We start from the raw sequence: 18,193 nt of genomic DNA, 5'->3' as shown, positions 1-18,193 counted from the left end.
AGATAGTCAGAGGATCATAGTGATTTCCTTTTACTTTGACAACTGACACAGAAATTAGAGGCTCTGCAAGAGAAACATCTGTCCCAATGAGTTCCTTAAAAAAACGAAAAAAAGTAGTTGCAGCAAATGTAACGTGAAGTAACAGCACAATAACTAATGTCACGAGCACTGGACACATTTACTTGAACATTTCCATGCCTTCATTTAACTTTCAAATAGTGTGGCTTTTCAAATGAAGCCAACAGTTGTAGTTACTATAGCTTCTAGTAAGTCTTGAACGAAGTTAAAATAATTTTTCTAAACCTGAGCCCAGAGTTGTGGTTTTATTACATTCGATCTCTGCGGCTTTTAGTCAATTCACTCCACTGATGAACCGTCAAAAGCTGGTTGGTGTTTAAGTTAAAGTCCTTGGGTGTAGTTGAAATGAAAGCATCCTCTTTTGTCTAGATGTCTCTTAGATAAAAAAAAAAAAAAGGAAAACAAACCCTAAAAAAGAAAGATAAAAACCTGTGCTACCAGTTAGTCACACAATGTGCTAACCAAAAAAAAAACAGAAAGGTCAAGCAGAATTTCACTTTCTTTTGCACTTCAGACGATACCGTTTACAAAGTTTCTACTGACTTTTTCTCCCCAATGTAATATGTGGTCATAAGCATGATGTGGATAGACAACTTTTTTTTGTAATAATGCAAACAAACGACTAAATAAATAATAGCAACACTTTTACGATTTCCTTTGAATGCTACACAAACCTAGATGGCTCGGCTGTCCTCGACTCAAATGATTGCGCAGTTTTATGTTTTATTAAGTGTCACAACATTTTTTTAAACTCTATTTTTATACACAGATAACCAGTGAATCAGCCGACTTATTTGATGAAAATCCTCCTGTGAGTATTCACTGAGTTGTCTCCATTTTATTAAGCTAATCATCTGGTGTGACAAATGCATATAAATGTCGGGGATTCTCCACAGGATGTTCAAGGGGGGTGTGAGGATCGAGTACCTGCCCGATTCCAGAGGTATCTCTTGAACATCAACCTAAAGCGGGGAAAAAACCTGGTCATCAGACACAAGCGCTCAGGTAGGTCAGAAACCTGCATGTGATCCATAAAATAAGCTCCTGACCTTTAACAACCTGTAAAATTAAAAGATCTCACTTAGATCTTAGAAATTTCAATAAGCTAACATCAAATCCTGTTTTTGTAAAAGCAGTTTTTTAAACACTCTTGCCTGGATCAGTATATATCAGAAAGTTAGATCACAGATAGATCACATTTCCTGTATGCAGTAAAAGAATGCTGTTCTTTATTTGTTGGCTCCTAGAGAGAATCTGATAAAATGTTGCAGGCACGTGAAGTCCATATAGGTTTTTGTCAATCTTGTTGTTATCGTGTAATGAATGGAAGGTGAGATATCCTTCAGTTAGGTCACTTCAGTTCAGTTAAAGCTCCTATTTACAGGTGAGAAAGACATGTCATGTGAACGGACAAAGAAAAAAAACATTAGAAAAGTATGCAGTCAAACGAGTATGACAAAAGGTTGACAGTATGAAGAACACGCAGTTGTGCATGGCACCACTGGTATTGTGACGACTGTTTGCCTGTAGATTTTTAAAGTGGAAAAGTTATCCCTTACCTCCCAGAGTCAAAGCTGTCTATCACTGTAATTACTTTGATAGTTTGATGTTTTCTTCCTAAAGTGGTAGAGTTGTGCTTTGGTTGCATTTATTAACAGTCACATCCGTGTGTAAAATCAATGAGACATTTTGAAAGGTGGTTTTAAATCTTTATGTGCTTAAATGACTGTTTTCCCCCTATCTGGGATTGATCTGTGAGAGAGAAAAGATTATTTTTCTTTCCCCTGAGGCCTAGGTCGGGATTTACTTTGGGAAAGCTACACCCTCACGTGGTCATAAGGTGAATTACAACTTATGAGAAAACTGTGAAGACTGATCAGGAACTAAAGCAACATTTCTGGCTTTTATTTTGAGGTTAGAACAAAATTGTTCAAATTGGCCTCGTAAAAGTTCAATATTTTAAAGCTATGTTAATTTCATTCAGTTTCCTTTTAAGCAATTATAAACTTTGCTGTGCCTCCCATCACCTAACAGCTATATGGTGGTGGTCCTGTCTTCTTGAAATGGCGCTGTTTTGTGGCACAAGGCTCTCCCAGCCATACTTCTAAGCTAGTTGAGACCTCACTTCCCCTGACAAGATGGCACCGTGATGATGCAATCCTCACACGCCCCCTATCTCTCCACTGTTTGCCCAACAGTCAACACAGTGCCAAGAGCTCACCAATGGCATACATTGTCATTACATATTCTGAAAGGACCCACATCACCAGCCCCCCTTCTCCCATTCCTTGGTTTTTGTTCTCCCTTTTTTTTCCCCTATTAATTTCCATCGTCACCATTCTCAGTCATGCCAGAGCTTTTCTCCTTGCTAGCTGCCACATTCTCCTCCTGTCAAGCTGCCTGGAGGTTTCCCTGTCACAGGCTGGCAGGGTGGAGCTGCTGTGGGTCCTGCCTGCCTTTGCGAGATGTTCATTTGGAGTGGGGAGCTGACAGGCCTGACAGCCCATCCCCACAGGGCCTTTGTCATGTGATTCAAGCCTCCCTGCAGGCTCTCTCAAGCACCCCTTTATTCCCCTATACAAATGAAGGCATGGGGCTGGCTTTCATTTTTTTGGCCAATCTGCATGCAATTGCAGAAACAAAGAAGTCCCATACCCCCACCCCACTCACAGACAGACTTTCTTAACAAGCTTGGAGGATTAACACTGGTTGCTTCTAGATTTTGGTTTCTGGTAGCCTCATGCTGGCGAGTGTTTCTACCCTGTGACAATTAAACAGCTACATTCTTCTGTTTTTGCCATGTGTGGGGTGCACCTCCTCCATACATATTTCACTCTCTCACACAACCAGCATGTGGGGGGGAGGAGGGAGTGTATACGAATGTGCGTTTTCATGCACAGTGTACACTAATAGAGCGACAAGCTGCTAACATCGTTTAGTTTCCATTTAGTATTTCCACTTCCTCTATATGCTGTCATGGAACCAGCTTGATGATTGATAATTTAACACGTATGATCACTCCCCCACTTGTGTCACACGACACTATCTTGCTGATTTGCCCTTTATTGTGTTTAATTTAGGTACCAGTGATCCATATGTGAAGTTCAAAATTGAAGGAAAGCAGTTCTATAAAAGCAAAGTGGTTTATAAAGACCTGAACCCTCGCTGGAACGAGTCCTTCTCCCACCCTCTCCGAGACAGAGAACATAACATAGAAGTTCGGGTAGGCGCTGCTTATATATTAGTGCATTTTCCTAGTACCACTGGTCTTGTGCCAGACTGGACAATTTCAGTCTAAATGCAAGGCCATGAGATGTTTAATTTAATACATGCTATGTCTCTAATAATGTTGCAGGTCTACGATAAAAATCGGACCTCTGATGAATTCATGGGTTCCAGCTTTATTTCCCTGAGAGATCTTGAACTGCACAAGTGAGTAATACTTTTCTTTTTTGCATTTTAGAGATTAGCTTATGCACAAGGGGTCTTCTCATGTTTAATCTTCATGCCCTTCCTGTCTCCTCACAGAACCAATGAAATGGAGTTGCGTCTCGAAGATCCAAAAAGCAAGGAAGATGACATGGGAGTCATTATTGTTGACGTCTGCCTGATGTTCAGAGACGCCACCATCAAAAAAGGCCCGGTAGGAATATTTCAGACATTACAAGTGTTTGTGTGATGAAAATCTATATTCTTACCTGCTATTATGCACTCATTCATTGTAATTCTTTTCAATTTTATAGAGATTTGGACCCAAAAAGAATAAGGTATGAATTTTTAAAATCTTCACATTTGCTTTTAATGCCATCATATTTTTGAATTTCCTCATTAGCGCTTATGGTTAGGCTAATCTAACTCACTAGGGGGCAGTAGCTCACTACACAATGGTGCAACAAAGAACGAGGCATATGTTCAGGACTCAGGCTTTTGTGTGTAACCTTGTTATCAGCACAGCCTATTTCCTTTCTGGTTTATAGTTAACCTTTTTAGCAATGCATACTATATTCAGTCAGTGGAATCATTTTGTGTAAAGAAAGTATGGTACAATATCACATTCTGATCAAAACCAAAGTAATAATATTCGCTGAATATGCTGTCATGAAAGAGCCTTTTGATGAGCATTATAGAGCAGTATTTGGTTTTGTGGTAAACAAAGTTCCGTCTCTTCTCAAGTGGTTTTCAATATATTGAAGCAGTAATTAGATTCAGAGTGAAATAGGAGGGTTGCTGTTTGGGACTCGCACTGCAGCGATTGGGTTTATTTTCACACCTATGCTGTCACTACATCTGCCACTGTTCAGTCTCTTGATGGTCCAGTAGGCAGTCTCAATTTGAAATTAGATGACAAAGGAATGAATGCCATTTTCATACACATTGTAGGTTATCCACTACAGATGGTTAAATATACTCAAAGGGAGACAGAAATGTGTGGCGGGACTCTGCGCGCTGTTCTCCTGCCTAAATCGCGGTGCTAATTTAACAATGTAACAATGCCATTTTTACCCCCCATTTCATGTTTTTTTTTTTTTTGACAAACGTACAATATCTTATTGCATTTAACACCTATCCTGGAAGTGCTGAATACACGGCTCTTGCAGCTCTACTCCCCCTCCGTCAGAACATCGTTTTCTCCCTCTGTGTTACCACGACAGAGACAGGGAATTGCAAGTGCCTGAGTAAAAGTCTGCTGTGTGACAGTGTTTCAAACAGGAGGGGGCGTATGGGAGAAGCGGAAGGGAAGGGGAGAGGGGGGGGCTTGGCTGTTGGAGGCATGTTGCCAGTGTGGGATGACTAAGATCGGCAAGGCTGATAATTCCCAGGCATAACGGGCAATAACCCAGATGTTAGGATGTAATATCACAGCTGTGGATGGACAGTGCTGAGACACCAGCCAAATGGACCTGGGTCTGAGCTCATCATGCTTGTCCCCATGCTGTCCCACCATATGGAAGCAATCGCACAGCCCTTTTAAGACCAGGAATAGATTCTCTTTAGGGGCCACTTACAGTTAAGTGGAATTGTTTTATTGGCCGCTGAGATAGAAATGTGTCCAAGATAAACACTTGGGATGACTTGGCTGAGGCCTGTTTTATATCGCTCCTCCACTCCCTCTGTTCCTCTTCTTTTGAAGGGCCTGATATTTATAGGGCTGTGCCTGTGGTATTCCATGTTAATTCAGGTCCCTGAGATGTGCTTTGATCCCCTCCGGATTGGGTGGCAATGTGGGTTGCGACCCCGTAGCTATTGAGGAGGGGCCGGAGTGGCAGGGGAGTTGCAGTGGGGCTGTTTGAAGCGCCGTCGCCGGGGCAGCCGAAGGAGCCGGGCAATCAAAGAAGCGAGAGCAGATTACGCTCCTTCGCTTTAATTACAGTCAGCCCTACACAACCTCTGTGCTGTTTGTTTTTACAGCCCTGGCCTATCACTGCACAGCCTCACGGGAACTCTAACATGGAAACATATCAAGGTCTCTCCTTCTCTCTCACACTTGCTCTGTGACACACGGCGGGAGAAGTGGATTATTTGCTGCTCTTGAAGTCTTCTTGAAAGCACAGTACCCTGGTCAGTTTGATATCTTCACCTGAGCAGAAAAACACTCGTTACTTTGCTGGCTGAATTCAAAGTGGATACATTTGCTAACATGCAGTAAAACTCTGACGCTGGCCATACATGCTGCATGTATGCATAATTTGCTGATGAGAGAGAGAGAGAGAGAGCTGTGTGGTTTGCATCATTACTCACTGCTGCCTGCTGTCTCTGGTGCAGTATGCCAAGTGTCCTGCCTCCCCACACTCAGTCTGGGAGCCAGTGATGAGTGGGACTGTCACAGCCAGGGACATCTGGCTGCTCGCTGACGTCCCTCTCTTCCTCTCGTTCCAGGAGCCGCCATGGTGTGGCTCGCCTGTCAGTAGAGATGTGCTAATGTGCACCAACAGAGATGCACTGTATAATGTAAACCTTTGTCCTACTTTTGTGCACTCTGCGAACATGCCAGGCTGAGGCGGGAGCAGGTAAAAGGGAAGCGATCTCACAAAGCTTGCATGCATGTTGGTTTGAGAAAAAGAAAAGAAAAAAAAAGATGTAACTATCTGTGTGCATCTTTGCCCTGCAGCAGAACCAGGCCACGCCGGCTCAGCGCTCGGCTGAAACACAGAAGAATCAGCTGAGGAACCAGATGTGGACCGGGGTGCTCTGTATCACCTTGGTGGAGGGACAGGACATGCCGCAGTGTGGCCAGGGTGACATTTACGTCCGCTTTCGCCTCAGTGATCAGAAGTACAAGAGCAAGGTTGGACTGGTCTCATTAAAAGTCGCTCTCTTTTTGCAATTCTCCTACACTCCCTTTACTCGTGCTCCTCTGTCTTTTTAATGTCTGCTCTTTAGACTTTAACTTTCTTCCTAGCCCTACTCTCTTACTTCCCCGCTTTTCTCTCCCAGCAGGCGCCTGCCACTGACTCACCTCCACCTTGGCTCACTGGGCCATGGCAGAGGCAGCTCATTAGACTGGGCAAGGCTGCCACTCACTTCTAACTGTGCTCGCGAGTGCCGGGCTTCATTGCCTTCATTTGCATACCCAGCATGCCCTGTTCATCTACCTGTACTTGTTGGCCTCCCCCCTGATGATTCCATGGTGCACTTGTCTCATGTTGTCGTGTCATTTCTTTGTAAACCTCTCTGCTTTCCTCTCTGCTTGTTTGTTTGTTGAACAAAGCTGATTCTAATTGGAAGCTGTCAGTGTTTACAATCCCACAGTGGCTACTGAGGTGTACACATACAAGCACACACAAATAGATACACATACGCACAACATACCTCTCTTTCTCCTCTCCTGCCTCTTTCTGGTAGGACTGAGTGAAGACTTAATCCAGCTGTCATGCAGGAGCTGCTCAGTCTGATAATGCATTAAACCTGACATTGCGTCAAAGTGTTTGTGCGCTCTCGTGTGTGTTTGTGTGTGTGTGTTTCTGTGTTACTGTATGTGCTGAAGCCGCATCTTTTCTGCCCTTAGAACCTTTGCATTCAGCCAAATCCCCAGTGGAGAGAGCAGTTTGACTTCAATCAGTTTGAAGATAACCAGGAACCTCTACAGGTGGAGATGTGCTCAAAGAGAGGGAGGAAGAGTGAAGAATCATGGGGGATGTGAGTATTCCCTGGTTTGTAAAGTTACATTTGCCCACACACTTGCTCACCCGAGGAACTCACACTCCTTACAAGTTGTTTCAATTGAGCAATTCCCTTTTTTTTTGTGCGCCAGGCTTGAGGTTGACGTGTCGAGACTTACGGTTAATGAGAGGCAATTCTACTCCTATATGCTGAACCCAGGAAAAGGCAGAGTGGTGTTTCTGATCACCCTGAGATCTGTCTGGGGGGTCTCCATCTCTGACATTGAAAATGCTACCTTGTCAAAACCCGATGAGAAAGACGAAGTGGTGGAGAAATTTGTATGTTTTTCCTTTTTACCTGTATAATGTTAAAAAGAAAAAAAGGACAATAGTATTCATGAACTAACACCAACTGGTTCAGTAATGAGTTCAAGTTTGGGATGTATTCTGTTATATGTATAGCAGTATTACACTGAATAATTATGCCTTCTTTGTTTAACATTTTTCAATTTCATCTTTCCAGAGCTTAAAAAACTCGCACAACTGCATGAGAGATATTGGCATCCTTCAGGTTGGCGTAATCAAGGCAAATGATCTCGCTGCTACAGACATTAATGGTATTCAGCTACTCCATATCATCTTTTTTTAATTTTCAGATTCATTTCTTTACGTTAGATAAGAATAGAATAGCCCTTTATTGCCATTGTACATGTACGATGAAATTGTGGGTACATCGCATTGTTGCTGTTTTGCAGGGAAAAGCAACGCCCTGTGCGTTATAGAGCTGGGGAACTGTAAACTTCAAACTCACACAGTCTATAAGAATGTAAATCCAGAGTGGAACAAAGCATTTACATTGTAAGTAATACAAGTAGGGAAAAAAAGCAAATCTGTAGCAAATTTTGGGATCTATATTTTTAATATTGATCACATTTGAATTACTCATTCGCAGCCCGATTAAGGACATCACCGATGTGGTCGAGTTGACTGTCTTTGATGAAAATGGAGACAAAGCCCCAAACTTTTTGGGGAAGGTGGCCATTCCTTTACTTACTGTAAGTCTGCTGAGTTTATAAATATCTGTTAAAAAAAAGAAGCAGCAAATTATTTTTATACATAGTTATGTATTTTGAATTTCCCAAAGGTTAAGAATGGCCAGGAGATAACTCTGTTACTGAAGAAAGAAAAACTGGGAAGTGCGTCTAAAGGAACCATCACTCTGGTGCTGGAGGTTATCTACAACAAAGTAAAGATCAAATCAACTTTGTCAAAAATTGTTAATGTTGATAATAGCCTGTATTATATGTTGTGAAAAGTCTTAACGAACTGCAGCATTCGTTTGTTTTCTTTGCTTGCCTCAGGTGGGAGCTGGTGTCAAATCCTTTCAGCCCAAGGAGGCGAAATTAACAGAGGAAACCATCAAGTTCAACAAAAAGGTGATTTTGATTGTTTTTTGCAAGATTTTACAGAAGGAACTAAAAGCTTACACTAAGGTCTCCTCCTCACAATGTACTAATAAAGTGGCCACTAAAAATCTACACATAGGCCGTAGTTCAGATTGTTCTACTCAACCTAATTAGTTTTATTGGGTTTGGCTTCATAGTGGCAAATAAGGGATTGTAAAGCCGATCCAAGCTCATTGCAAAGTCATAAACATTTTGTCCAGTATCAAAATGATACTAACTGGTGTTTTCTTCCAATTATTTCCCATTAGGTTCTTGCCCAGAGTATATATCGGGTCCGCAAAATCAGCACGGCAGTTCTGTCCACGTTACAGTACATTAAAAGCTGTTTTCAGTGGGAGAGCACGCAACGGAGTCTAATAGCCTTTCTGGTAAGTCATTGCCTCATGTTAATGAACTCTCTTTAAGCCTAGGGGCGAACAAGTTTTGTCCCATTTCACTGCAGCCCAGTTTTAACTCTTTCATTTTATGTGAATTAGATGTTGAAGAGATTCTTTGGTTTAGCCATTTTCTCTCACTGCTGGACTTTTTCCCATGAAAAACAATGGCTGCCTTCTGTTTTTATCCCATGTGCAATGTGATGGATGTGATTTATCCTTTAAATCAAACCCCACTTGGCTTTCCTTCACTTCTGATGACATTAGAGTGTATTTGAAGGTGTGGGGTTTGGGCGTTTGTACATCTGACTTCTTAGCAAAGCCTCCTAACCCAGGGGATGGTGTAAGGAGGATCACAGTCTCAGCTTCCTTGGGTAGAGTAGTGACAGTCTGCCTCTGAGATTTGAAACTTGTTTAAATGTCTCTGTTTAGCTGTTTTTAATGAGGGTATGTGATCTTAGGTCCTAAGCTTAAATAATCTTAAAGCACCCAGTGAATCCCCTGCAGTACAGCACATGTAATGTCATGATTAAGAGTGCACACTTACCATGAAAGCCCTGCCAGCGCTGTGTCAGGGTGAGGAAGCGGTCACAGACAGGGTGTGTGAAGAACTCTCCTTTCACCGCCTTTCTTCTGTCTGCTCTGTCTCAGGATGACATGCAATTCATACCTGGTGTATTCTATAAGCCCTTCTCACTGATCCTGAGGTGCAAATCCCCGCAGGCAATGGCCAGGCTCAGTGTATCACAGCCTTTAGAACAGCACGGCACATAGACAGGCAGACAGCGGACACACAGACAGGAAGGCAGAGAACAATGCAGCCAATTGTATAAGGAGAGTGGGAGGCAGGCTACTATCTGGGAAAGAAAGTTGGAGCACAGAAAGAGGAAGACAGTTCAGCGAGAGTGCGGGCGAGATAGCGAGAGTCTTGGAGGCAGACGGGCAGGCATGGATATGGGCAGGAGAGCAGGAGGATAGGCAGGCTGACAGGTGACAGGTCAGCGGGATGGGGCCATCTTCTTCCACCTATAATTAGATCCTCCGCAGGCACTGGGAGTGTGAGGTGGTACACTCTAATCTTTCATTTCCACTTCTACTCCACCTGCTGTTTAAGAGTTCAGCAGATTTTAAAATTCAGGAAAGAGGCTCGCGCTCACTTTTCTCATGGTGACTGTCATTGTTACGGCAGCGTAGCCCCCCCACCCCGTCGTCAGCTGTGTATAATCTGTTCGCTGTCGGTGAAAATGGTAATTCTTGCAATTCTTATCCTTTTATTTGAAACAACTGGTATGTTTTCAGACACTGATACCAGCGTGCAAAAAGCAGACAGTAACACACCAGTCAGAGTACGCCTGTGCCCGTGAAGAGGTGCGCTTCAAATAGTCTAAGTGTCGAAGGTGCACGGCGAGAGTTGCCCAAAGAGAGCGAAACTGGCATTGTTATTCATCACCCACTCATCAGCAGACTGAGAGTACAGCGAGTGAAAAGCTCTTTTTTTTCCCTTTTCAGTGATTTATTATAGTCTCAACAGGCACAATGAAACATGCAAATCACAATACTGTAAATACTGCAACAGGAAAAAAACTCCTTCTGCTACCGCCTCACTGTCAACGAGGCCAACCGCAAGGTCTTGACTGACTGTCATTACAAGCCTGGTGCCATGCCACCATCCTCGTCTCGTGCCCCTGCCCACTCCAAGGGCGCCCACCGTACAGTCACTTCTCCTCCTCCAAGTCATCGTTTCCAATTAAGTTACTGTTTGGAGCTGTCTAAAGCAGCATGCCACCATGTGCTTTAATGAAAGCAGCTCCCACTCCTATCTTTATATCTTTAGGCAGTGGTAATAAGGTAACTGATTCAGACATTGACAGATGGCCTCTGCTTGCCTCTCAGATGTGCATAATTATACCACTAGTGTCTGCTCTTTTCCACAGTGGCAGGCAGCACAGGGCTTCTCAGGGTATAGCAGTTGGAAACACTGCAGCGGTGGGTCTAGCTATAATATACATTACAATACATTATTTATCATGCAGGCAGACCAGTCCTACCCTTTTACACTATATACATCCTGTAATGCATTACCACAGCTGTGGTTTTTACTGGGACTGCGGGATGCTCACGTAGTGCTTTACCAGGAATACTTAGCCATTATATCACTCAGTCCCACAGGCCAATTTTCTGACCTCTACACAGCACGTAGTCTACGCTGCTACCCTGTTTATGTAGATTTTATAACTGCATTATGAAGAGGTTGTTGGTTTAGGGTGTGCAAGGTATTCAAATTTTGCACGAGAGATCAGTGGTCTGGTTCGAAAGACTGAATAAGCGAGTTGTATATATATATTTATATATCTCAATTTGATTTCCCCCGTGGGTAGCAATCAGAAAGCTGCACATTGACTTATTTGGCTGGGCGACTAACAAGTGTTTTTGTGGGAGAGGAGACTCCGTAAGGAATGGAAAGACTTGCAGTGTTGTTACAGTTTGTGAACGCGGGGCGGTCGCTTGTTTTGACTGTGCAAACTCATCAGCAGAGTCCATACTTTTTGAAGTTACCTTCAGTTTTCCACCAATGGGTTGCAGTTTTAAAATAGTCTCTCTAATTAGGTAATGCAATTTAAGAAAGAAAAAGAAAAACAAGAAAAAGGGGGGGAAAATCTTTGTCGTGCATTTAAACAAAGTTTTGGCAAATCCTCATAAACATTTTCATCAGTAAGTGGAAATACAAACATGAAATTTGGATTTTTTTTTCCTCCCTTCTTCTTGTTTATGCTACAGTAATGAGCTGAGGATCTGGGCTTTTAAAGAGTTTGACAACAGCATGTTCCTTTCTCTGAGAGAGAGGGAAATTTGACAGCTAAAATCTTCATAAAATAACTGCCTTTAGATGTGCTTTTCACTAAGACTGAGCGAGATGAATGTGCTATACATCAGCAGCGACTGCAGAGGGGTCACCCAGAGTTCTTTGCTGCATGCAAGGATACCACCTGTAGATGGAGCTACAGCACTGCTAGAAACATCAGCGGAGGCGCTGGAGAGATCAGATCACTAACTTTTTCCCAACAGGAGCCATTCGTGGGAACAACTTGGAGTGAAATCCTCCATTCTGTGCATTAAACCAAAAGACACAAGTTTCTTCCAGGAAAAAAAAGAGAAAAAGATGAAAAAGAAAGAAAGAAATGAGCGCGTATTAACAAGCCAAATTAATCTGGAGTTTAAAGTTGAGAACAATTTTGATTTAGATGAAATGGTTGAAAGGTAAAAAAAGGGGGGGGGGGATCATTTACACTTGAAAGCTTATTTTGAGCTTTGCTGTCATTAGACCGTTTTAAGTATTTAAGTAGAATTAATATTTTAACATATGAGGCACCTCATCTGTCAGGACTTAGACTAGAAAGAAACCTGTAAACCTTGCGTGAGTATTTGAACCATTTTCTTTTCGACATTGCCAGGTAACAACTGCTTTAGACATCATTTGACGGCCTGTGAAATGCTGATTGCCTCACATCACACACTGTAAAGATGGCATTTGATGAATGTTTGATGCGGTGCAGCTGTAAACACACTTGGCAGCTGCAGCGGGCGCTCTTTTTTTTTTTTTTTTTTTGCGGGCTGATAGAATCATCGTCGTCCCAGATGAGGGCAGGACGGGGTCAGATCTGGTTCCAGAGGTCTCAGGAGACCACCTGTGTAGAGCAACAGCAGTCAGAGCCATTAACCAGAACACCAGCCTGGCCAAGATGAAGGCCACAATCAGAGTTGTCATAATTGTTCTTGTTAACACCGTCCCTGAATATGAGATGCTCTGTGAGTCTTGGATGTGCTCTTTTGTGGTTTACTGCATTGCGGCGTGCCTGGGCTTTTTGCGAGAAAAGCAAAAGGTCCGCGTGCGCCTGTGAATTGTCTCCTTGTTTCTGCTTTACATCTGTTTTCTCTCTGTTTGAAAAAGTTGGAGGCCTTAAAGGAGTGGTTCTTTTCAGTCTCATGAGGGTTACACTCTCCATCTCCGTGGCTGTGGGAGTTCTCACAGGCTGTGCAGTGGGAATGTGTCTAGAAGGGAGAAAAAAAATGATGGCAGCGATGGCGGTGTGTGTTCATGGTGTTTTAGCCCGAGATCTATTAATTATTAAATGATAGTCTGTGACTACTTGCAAACTGCTCAGCAGTGCCTCCTGATTTAACACGCTATTATTATTTATCTGCCCTCAAATAGCTGTGTTTCTGCTGACAGCTCTTGAGGCCAGCTGAATTCAGTGTGTAACCTTGGAACATGTCACATTATTAGTGGGATTAATAAGCTTTCTGTGCTAACGTTCACGTCATTAGGGCTGTAAATGTTTTATGTTTTAGGACATTCAAAGTTGCGGGTGCTCGTGAATTAATTTAAACCGCTGCCCATCATTACAATTTACAGTTAGAAAACAGCATGAATTCACTTGAAAGTTTTACTGAGTGGTTACGAACTTATGAGAAGGCAAGATTTTGTCAGTGCATCTGTTGCGCTTTGTTGTTTTATATTATGCATGTTTTCAGCCTAGTTGAAGTATGCTCCGCATTTGACCCCATTGTCTGCGCCGTATCATCACCACCTTCCCACTCACAGAGGACACCTCTCCCTGTGCAGCTGAGGTAGCGACCTGTCCACCCCTGTGTGTGGCTGTTTCGGGGCTGGTCTTGGCCCCGACGTGAGCTGAGCTGACAGGGAGAAAGAGTCTGTGCCACTGCCACCCAACCCCCCCACCACCACACACCACCACACACACACATACACACACCTCCTCAGGGGAGAAGGGTTGCATGGCAGATCTGTCACCCGGGAGGTCGCTCAGTGTTAACGCTCCCGACACGGATTAAACACTAGTGGCCAGTGCCGGAGTGCGGGGTCAGTGTAGCCACCACTGACAGGCACCACGGGGCCCCCGCTGACTGCCCCGCTCCAGCCTGTACTGGCGCTACTCTGGCCCTGGCATGTGTCAGACAGGCAGGGAGACAACGGCCAGAAATGTCCCCGTGTGCAAATCCTAATGCCTCGCATTGCACAGCTGCTCTTCATAAGTGCTTTGATGAAGAGCTATCACTATTGCGTTGTACCGTGCAGGCGGACTTACAGGCTTATCATTCAATGCTAATCATTTGGGTCCGACTTTGAAAAAGTAGTGCACACCGATTTGATGTCAGTTGCGCTATATAACACTATATTTAGGTTTTGATCTTACATTTTGAGAAATGTAATTGTTTTTATTTACTTGGACATTTATAATTAAAATTGGTGTCTTTGTACTATTTATACCCTATCCTGAAGAAAAATGAATATTAATTTCAAATAATATTCAAAAAACAGTCAGTTTTGTTTCTTTAGGTATGTAAAATAATGTTATATCCTTATTTAAAAATTTTGTTCCTAATTGTGTCACACTTTGCAACTGCCACAAATGATTTCACTCTGCTCAAGAGGGAGATGATTTTTTTTTCCCCACTGTATCGCTCCTTGTTTCAAAGGTAGCCCCTTTTACGCTCACTGTCTCTCTCTCTTTCCCTCCCCTCAGTCGATAAGACTTGAGCTGAGGGTATGTGAAATATTTATTCAGCGTTAGCTCAGAGCACTATGGCTGCCCACACACTCTACCTGCCCTGAAGAGAAATCTTATCTGTGCTTCCTCTGCCTCCGACACCCCCTGAAAGCCTGTCCCCACACTGGCCCGAGCTCAACACAAATTACATGTCTCATTGCTCTGCATTTACAGCTACTTTAAAGCCTGCCGCTCCTGTCCCCCACATAAGCCCTCTCATCCAGACTCTGTTTCAGCTCAGCAGAAAACCAAAAAAAAGGACTCGCATGGGCTGAGTTGCTACTTATGCCTTTCATTCATTATTAATTTTTATTTTTGTTTGTTTGGGGTTTTTTGTATTGTAATTTAGGTATTTCAGGTTAATTTTACTGCCCTTGATTTCACCCATAAAAGGAAAAATTTTGTCACAATAAAAACTATTCAAGGTTTTGTAAAAGTTCCTAAGATTTTTTTTTCATGGCCTAAATTTATAATTTTACTATTTGTAGCGTTCATATTTTGCCGTTAATCACATATACGAATTATGTCCTTTTTGCTGTCTCTCTGCCACACACACACACACACACACACACACACATAGAGACTACCACACACATTCAGACACAAACCCTGCAGCCTATAGTCCGTCTTAAACTCTTTCACTGTATGTTCACGTAATCTGGCATCCGTCCACAGCCCCCATGACTGACCCTCATAATGCTGGCTGGCGCTCTTCTCGCTTTGTTTAGCTTTCCAAGTGGAGTGCAACTGAAGAGAAATAGTGAAGATAGAGCCAAGATTAAATCTTTCGTGTTTTTGCTTGGTGCATAGTTTAAAAATAAGGGTATTTTTGAAATGTACCACACCGAGGGGAGGAAAAAAAAGAAGCTTTTATTTATTTTTTATTTTTTTAAACAGAAACAATAAGGATTTTGTTAAGGCCCGGGTGCTGTGACATTACACTTATTTGGATTATCAACAGTTTTATTTATCTTATACTGATATCAGGCCTATATTTATAGTCTGTCTGCATGAAGAGAGCATTTGGCAGCCTGGTAGTCTGGCAGTGTGTCTGCCAGTCAGTGGTTTAGGTTGGTAGATCGGGCCACCCCCTGTTAATCAATTTACAGAGTGATAGAAACTTATATAGAAGGTGTCTTTGTCCCTTTGTTCTTGCTACAGTCCCTTCTCCCTCTCCAGGGAGAGTGTGGGTGGTGGAAGCTACCGTGCTTGCTCAGCTTTAAGTTATTTTATTCACACTTTTAATCGCTGAGTGCTTTATTATTAGGTGCTGGATTCTGCTGGCCAGGGGATCTGCATGAGAAGGCGCAGAATGCATTTAGTGGAATCATATTAATGGCACTATAAAACAAATCTGTCAGGCTGTTCTTAACCCTCCTGGCAGAATTGCTCTGCCCAGGGTTGCCCCCTTCTCCAAGCGCTTACAGGTGGCTAAGGAGAGTGCATCTCCATCATCTACTCCACCGTGTGCTAATAGTTTTATTAATTCATTCTTTTTTTTTCTCCCTAGGCACCATGTGCATAATCATACAGACATTTTTCAGCTAAATGGTGTTTGTCAAGGGAGGTTTCCTGCATTAGAGACACTCCTTCCAGACATACATACCAACACTTGTTCAATTACATGTCGCTCGTTATCCAATTTTGCTGTGGGTAAACCGCAATGCCCAGGTATATCATTAATTATTACCACTCTGGCTTTCATTTGGTGCTTTGTGTCCTTTTTGGTGAAATAAATCACTGTTTAAGTATTTGTGCAACATATTAGCAATGTCATGTTGACAAAAAGACGATTAAAATATGCGGCTGGGCTCCGAAATGGAGCTGAACGCAATTAAAAACGGGATTATTTTCCTACAAATTTACACTTACTTTTGAAAGGCTGCACTTTGTCCAACATGTCCTTTAATCACTCAGCTGCTTGCTAATAAAACATAAACCACTTAAGTGGGGAATTAGCTCCGTCTCCATTTCACAGAAACTCTGTAGAATGTGAGAAGACAGGGGGAAGGAATAGTCCTGCCTCCTCTCATTACTGCGGAATATCTGACGGCGAAGTCTCAGTGTGCGCACCTGAGTGAAGGAATCTGAGCGCCTCTCCCAGATGTTTCTCTCCGTCGTTTTTATTAGTGTTAAAAAAGCATGTAAATCCTGAACACATGGGTTGACATACCATGAGGGAGGAATTGAGAAGATATTTCTGACAGTTTTGGTTTATACCCTCATTTAAGCACTCAGTTTAGACACAAGGCATTGTATTTCTGTAGGCTTTTATCTTGTCCACTGAGCCAGAACGCTGTGAGAAGAAATTTGCATTAGTGGGCGATTATGAATACCTGTGACAGATTCTCTCTGCTGGCTCCCTGGGCGGAAATGAATTGGCTCCCTCTGTTGACTTGCACAGGAAGACAGAGACCAAGCAATTAGACTTTAGTGGTTAATGTAGAAGCTTTTGCAGGGAGGGCAAGGAGGTTCAACATTCCTGCTGGGCTTGTGTCAGTTTCCAGGCACACCCTCCCTTCCCCCCTTTTTTCTCTTTTCTTTTTTTTTTTAATGAAAATACTGGGAATATGACAAGCTACCTGTCCACCAGCCAGCAGAATTCCTCTGGGGTGAGGGGAGCATTGCTTTAGATTGCCTCATGGGAACTCAGGTGACAACACATGACGTAAGTTATTCATAACCGAGAGGAGATGTAGCGCAGCTATATCTGCACATCATGCATATTCATTGTTTACCTTTTTTTTTTTTATCACTTACCGGCTCTAGTTTATTTTTGTGTACGTAATTCAAATGAGCTGTAACAATAACATATTGCTTATATTGTTCATTTTTTGCATCTTAGTGATCTTACTGCTTCCTGCACAGCACTTTGGCCCACCCACCCCTCCCACCCAGGTTGCATAGAGGGGATAATAAGCAGTACAGTAGTGAAGCCCAGGGCTCTTGGGCCACAGTGTTGTCGGCATTAGTCATGGTACACGTTTCCCTGGTGGCTGTTTGAACCTAGGCCTGGTGTGGCAATAGGTAGACTGCCCCCCAGAGCAACATGCACAGACTCCGCATGGTTGCTGTGACAGGAGCAGTCTGCTGTTTACAGGCCTGCTATTGGGGCCTGAAGGCCTCAGTGCTTCACATCCTGTCTCGAGCTTAACTCGAACATATTGTTCATACTCTAAGCAGCCTCCAGCTCTTTGAGCCTAGACTGCACACTGTGACCGTCATGTGGGTTCAACATAGCAGTCACACCATGTTTGAAATGGACGTGAAAGCGGAGCTAATGTAACTTTTGCAAATGAAGCATTAATTGTAGAAAATGTATAGGCAAAATTTCAGCACGCAAGATGTATTGTGGTAAATAAAAGTGGGCCATATTGGGTGCACTGGCACATATTTGCATTATATTAGATTTTAGGACATCTAAAATAGTGTGTGGGGGACATTTTAAAAAAAATGTTTTATTTCATCCATGTCAACCTGCTGGTGTGATCCTCCTCAAACATTCCCGATCATTTCAGTTGGAGGCAGACTCATTAGGCTGTCACTAAATGGGTTTAAATGCAGCCGTCCAATTAGTCCTCTGCTGTGAAATGCAGTGGGTGTTG

The 18,193-nt window shown here is 43.0% G+C and overlaps 1 protein-coding gene across 1 annotated transcript in view; it reads left to right on the top strand.

The window, feature by feature from the left end:
- The window catches only part of mctp2a (multiple C2 domains, transmembrane 2a), a 32,661-nt gene that overhangs the window by 1,996 nt on the left and 12,472 nt on the right, over positions 1–18,193 (top strand). Inside the window, exons 3-17 of the mRNA XM_005470781.3 lie at positions 848–889; positions 975–1,083; positions 3,159–3,301; positions 3,434–3,510; positions 3,607–3,721; positions 3,822–3,845; positions 6,188–6,364; positions 7,085–7,215; positions 7,331–7,517; positions 7,702–7,795; positions 7,934–8,036; positions 8,131–8,233; positions 8,323–8,424; positions 8,540–8,614; positions 8,893–9,012. Of these exons, the coding sequence (XP_005470838.1) occupies positions 848–889; positions 975–1,083; positions 3,159–3,301; positions 3,434–3,510; positions 3,607–3,721; positions 3,822–3,845; positions 6,188–6,364; positions 7,085–7,215; positions 7,331–7,517; positions 7,702–7,795; positions 7,934–8,036; positions 8,131–8,233; positions 8,323–8,424; positions 8,540–8,614; positions 8,893–9,012 (1,602 nt within the window). The remainder of the gene's footprint in view (positions 1–847; positions 890–974; positions 1,084–3,158; positions 3,302–3,433; positions 3,511–3,606; positions 3,722–3,821; positions 3,846–6,187; positions 6,365–7,084; positions 7,216–7,330; positions 7,518–7,701; positions 7,796–7,933; positions 8,037–8,130; positions 8,234–8,322; positions 8,425–8,539; positions 8,615–8,892; positions 9,013–18,193) is intronic.

The sequence above is a fragment of the Oreochromis niloticus genome, linkage group LG7, assembly GCF_001858045.2.
Source record: "Oreochromis niloticus isolate F11D_XX linkage group LG7, O_niloticus_UMD_NMBU, whole genome shotgun sequence".
NCBI lineage: Eukaryota > Metazoa > Chordata > Actinopteri > Cichliformes > Cichlidae > Oreochromis > Oreochromis niloticus.
The sequence above is the reverse complement of the archived record's forward strand: the minus strand, read 5'-3'. Positions and strand labels throughout refer to the sequence as shown.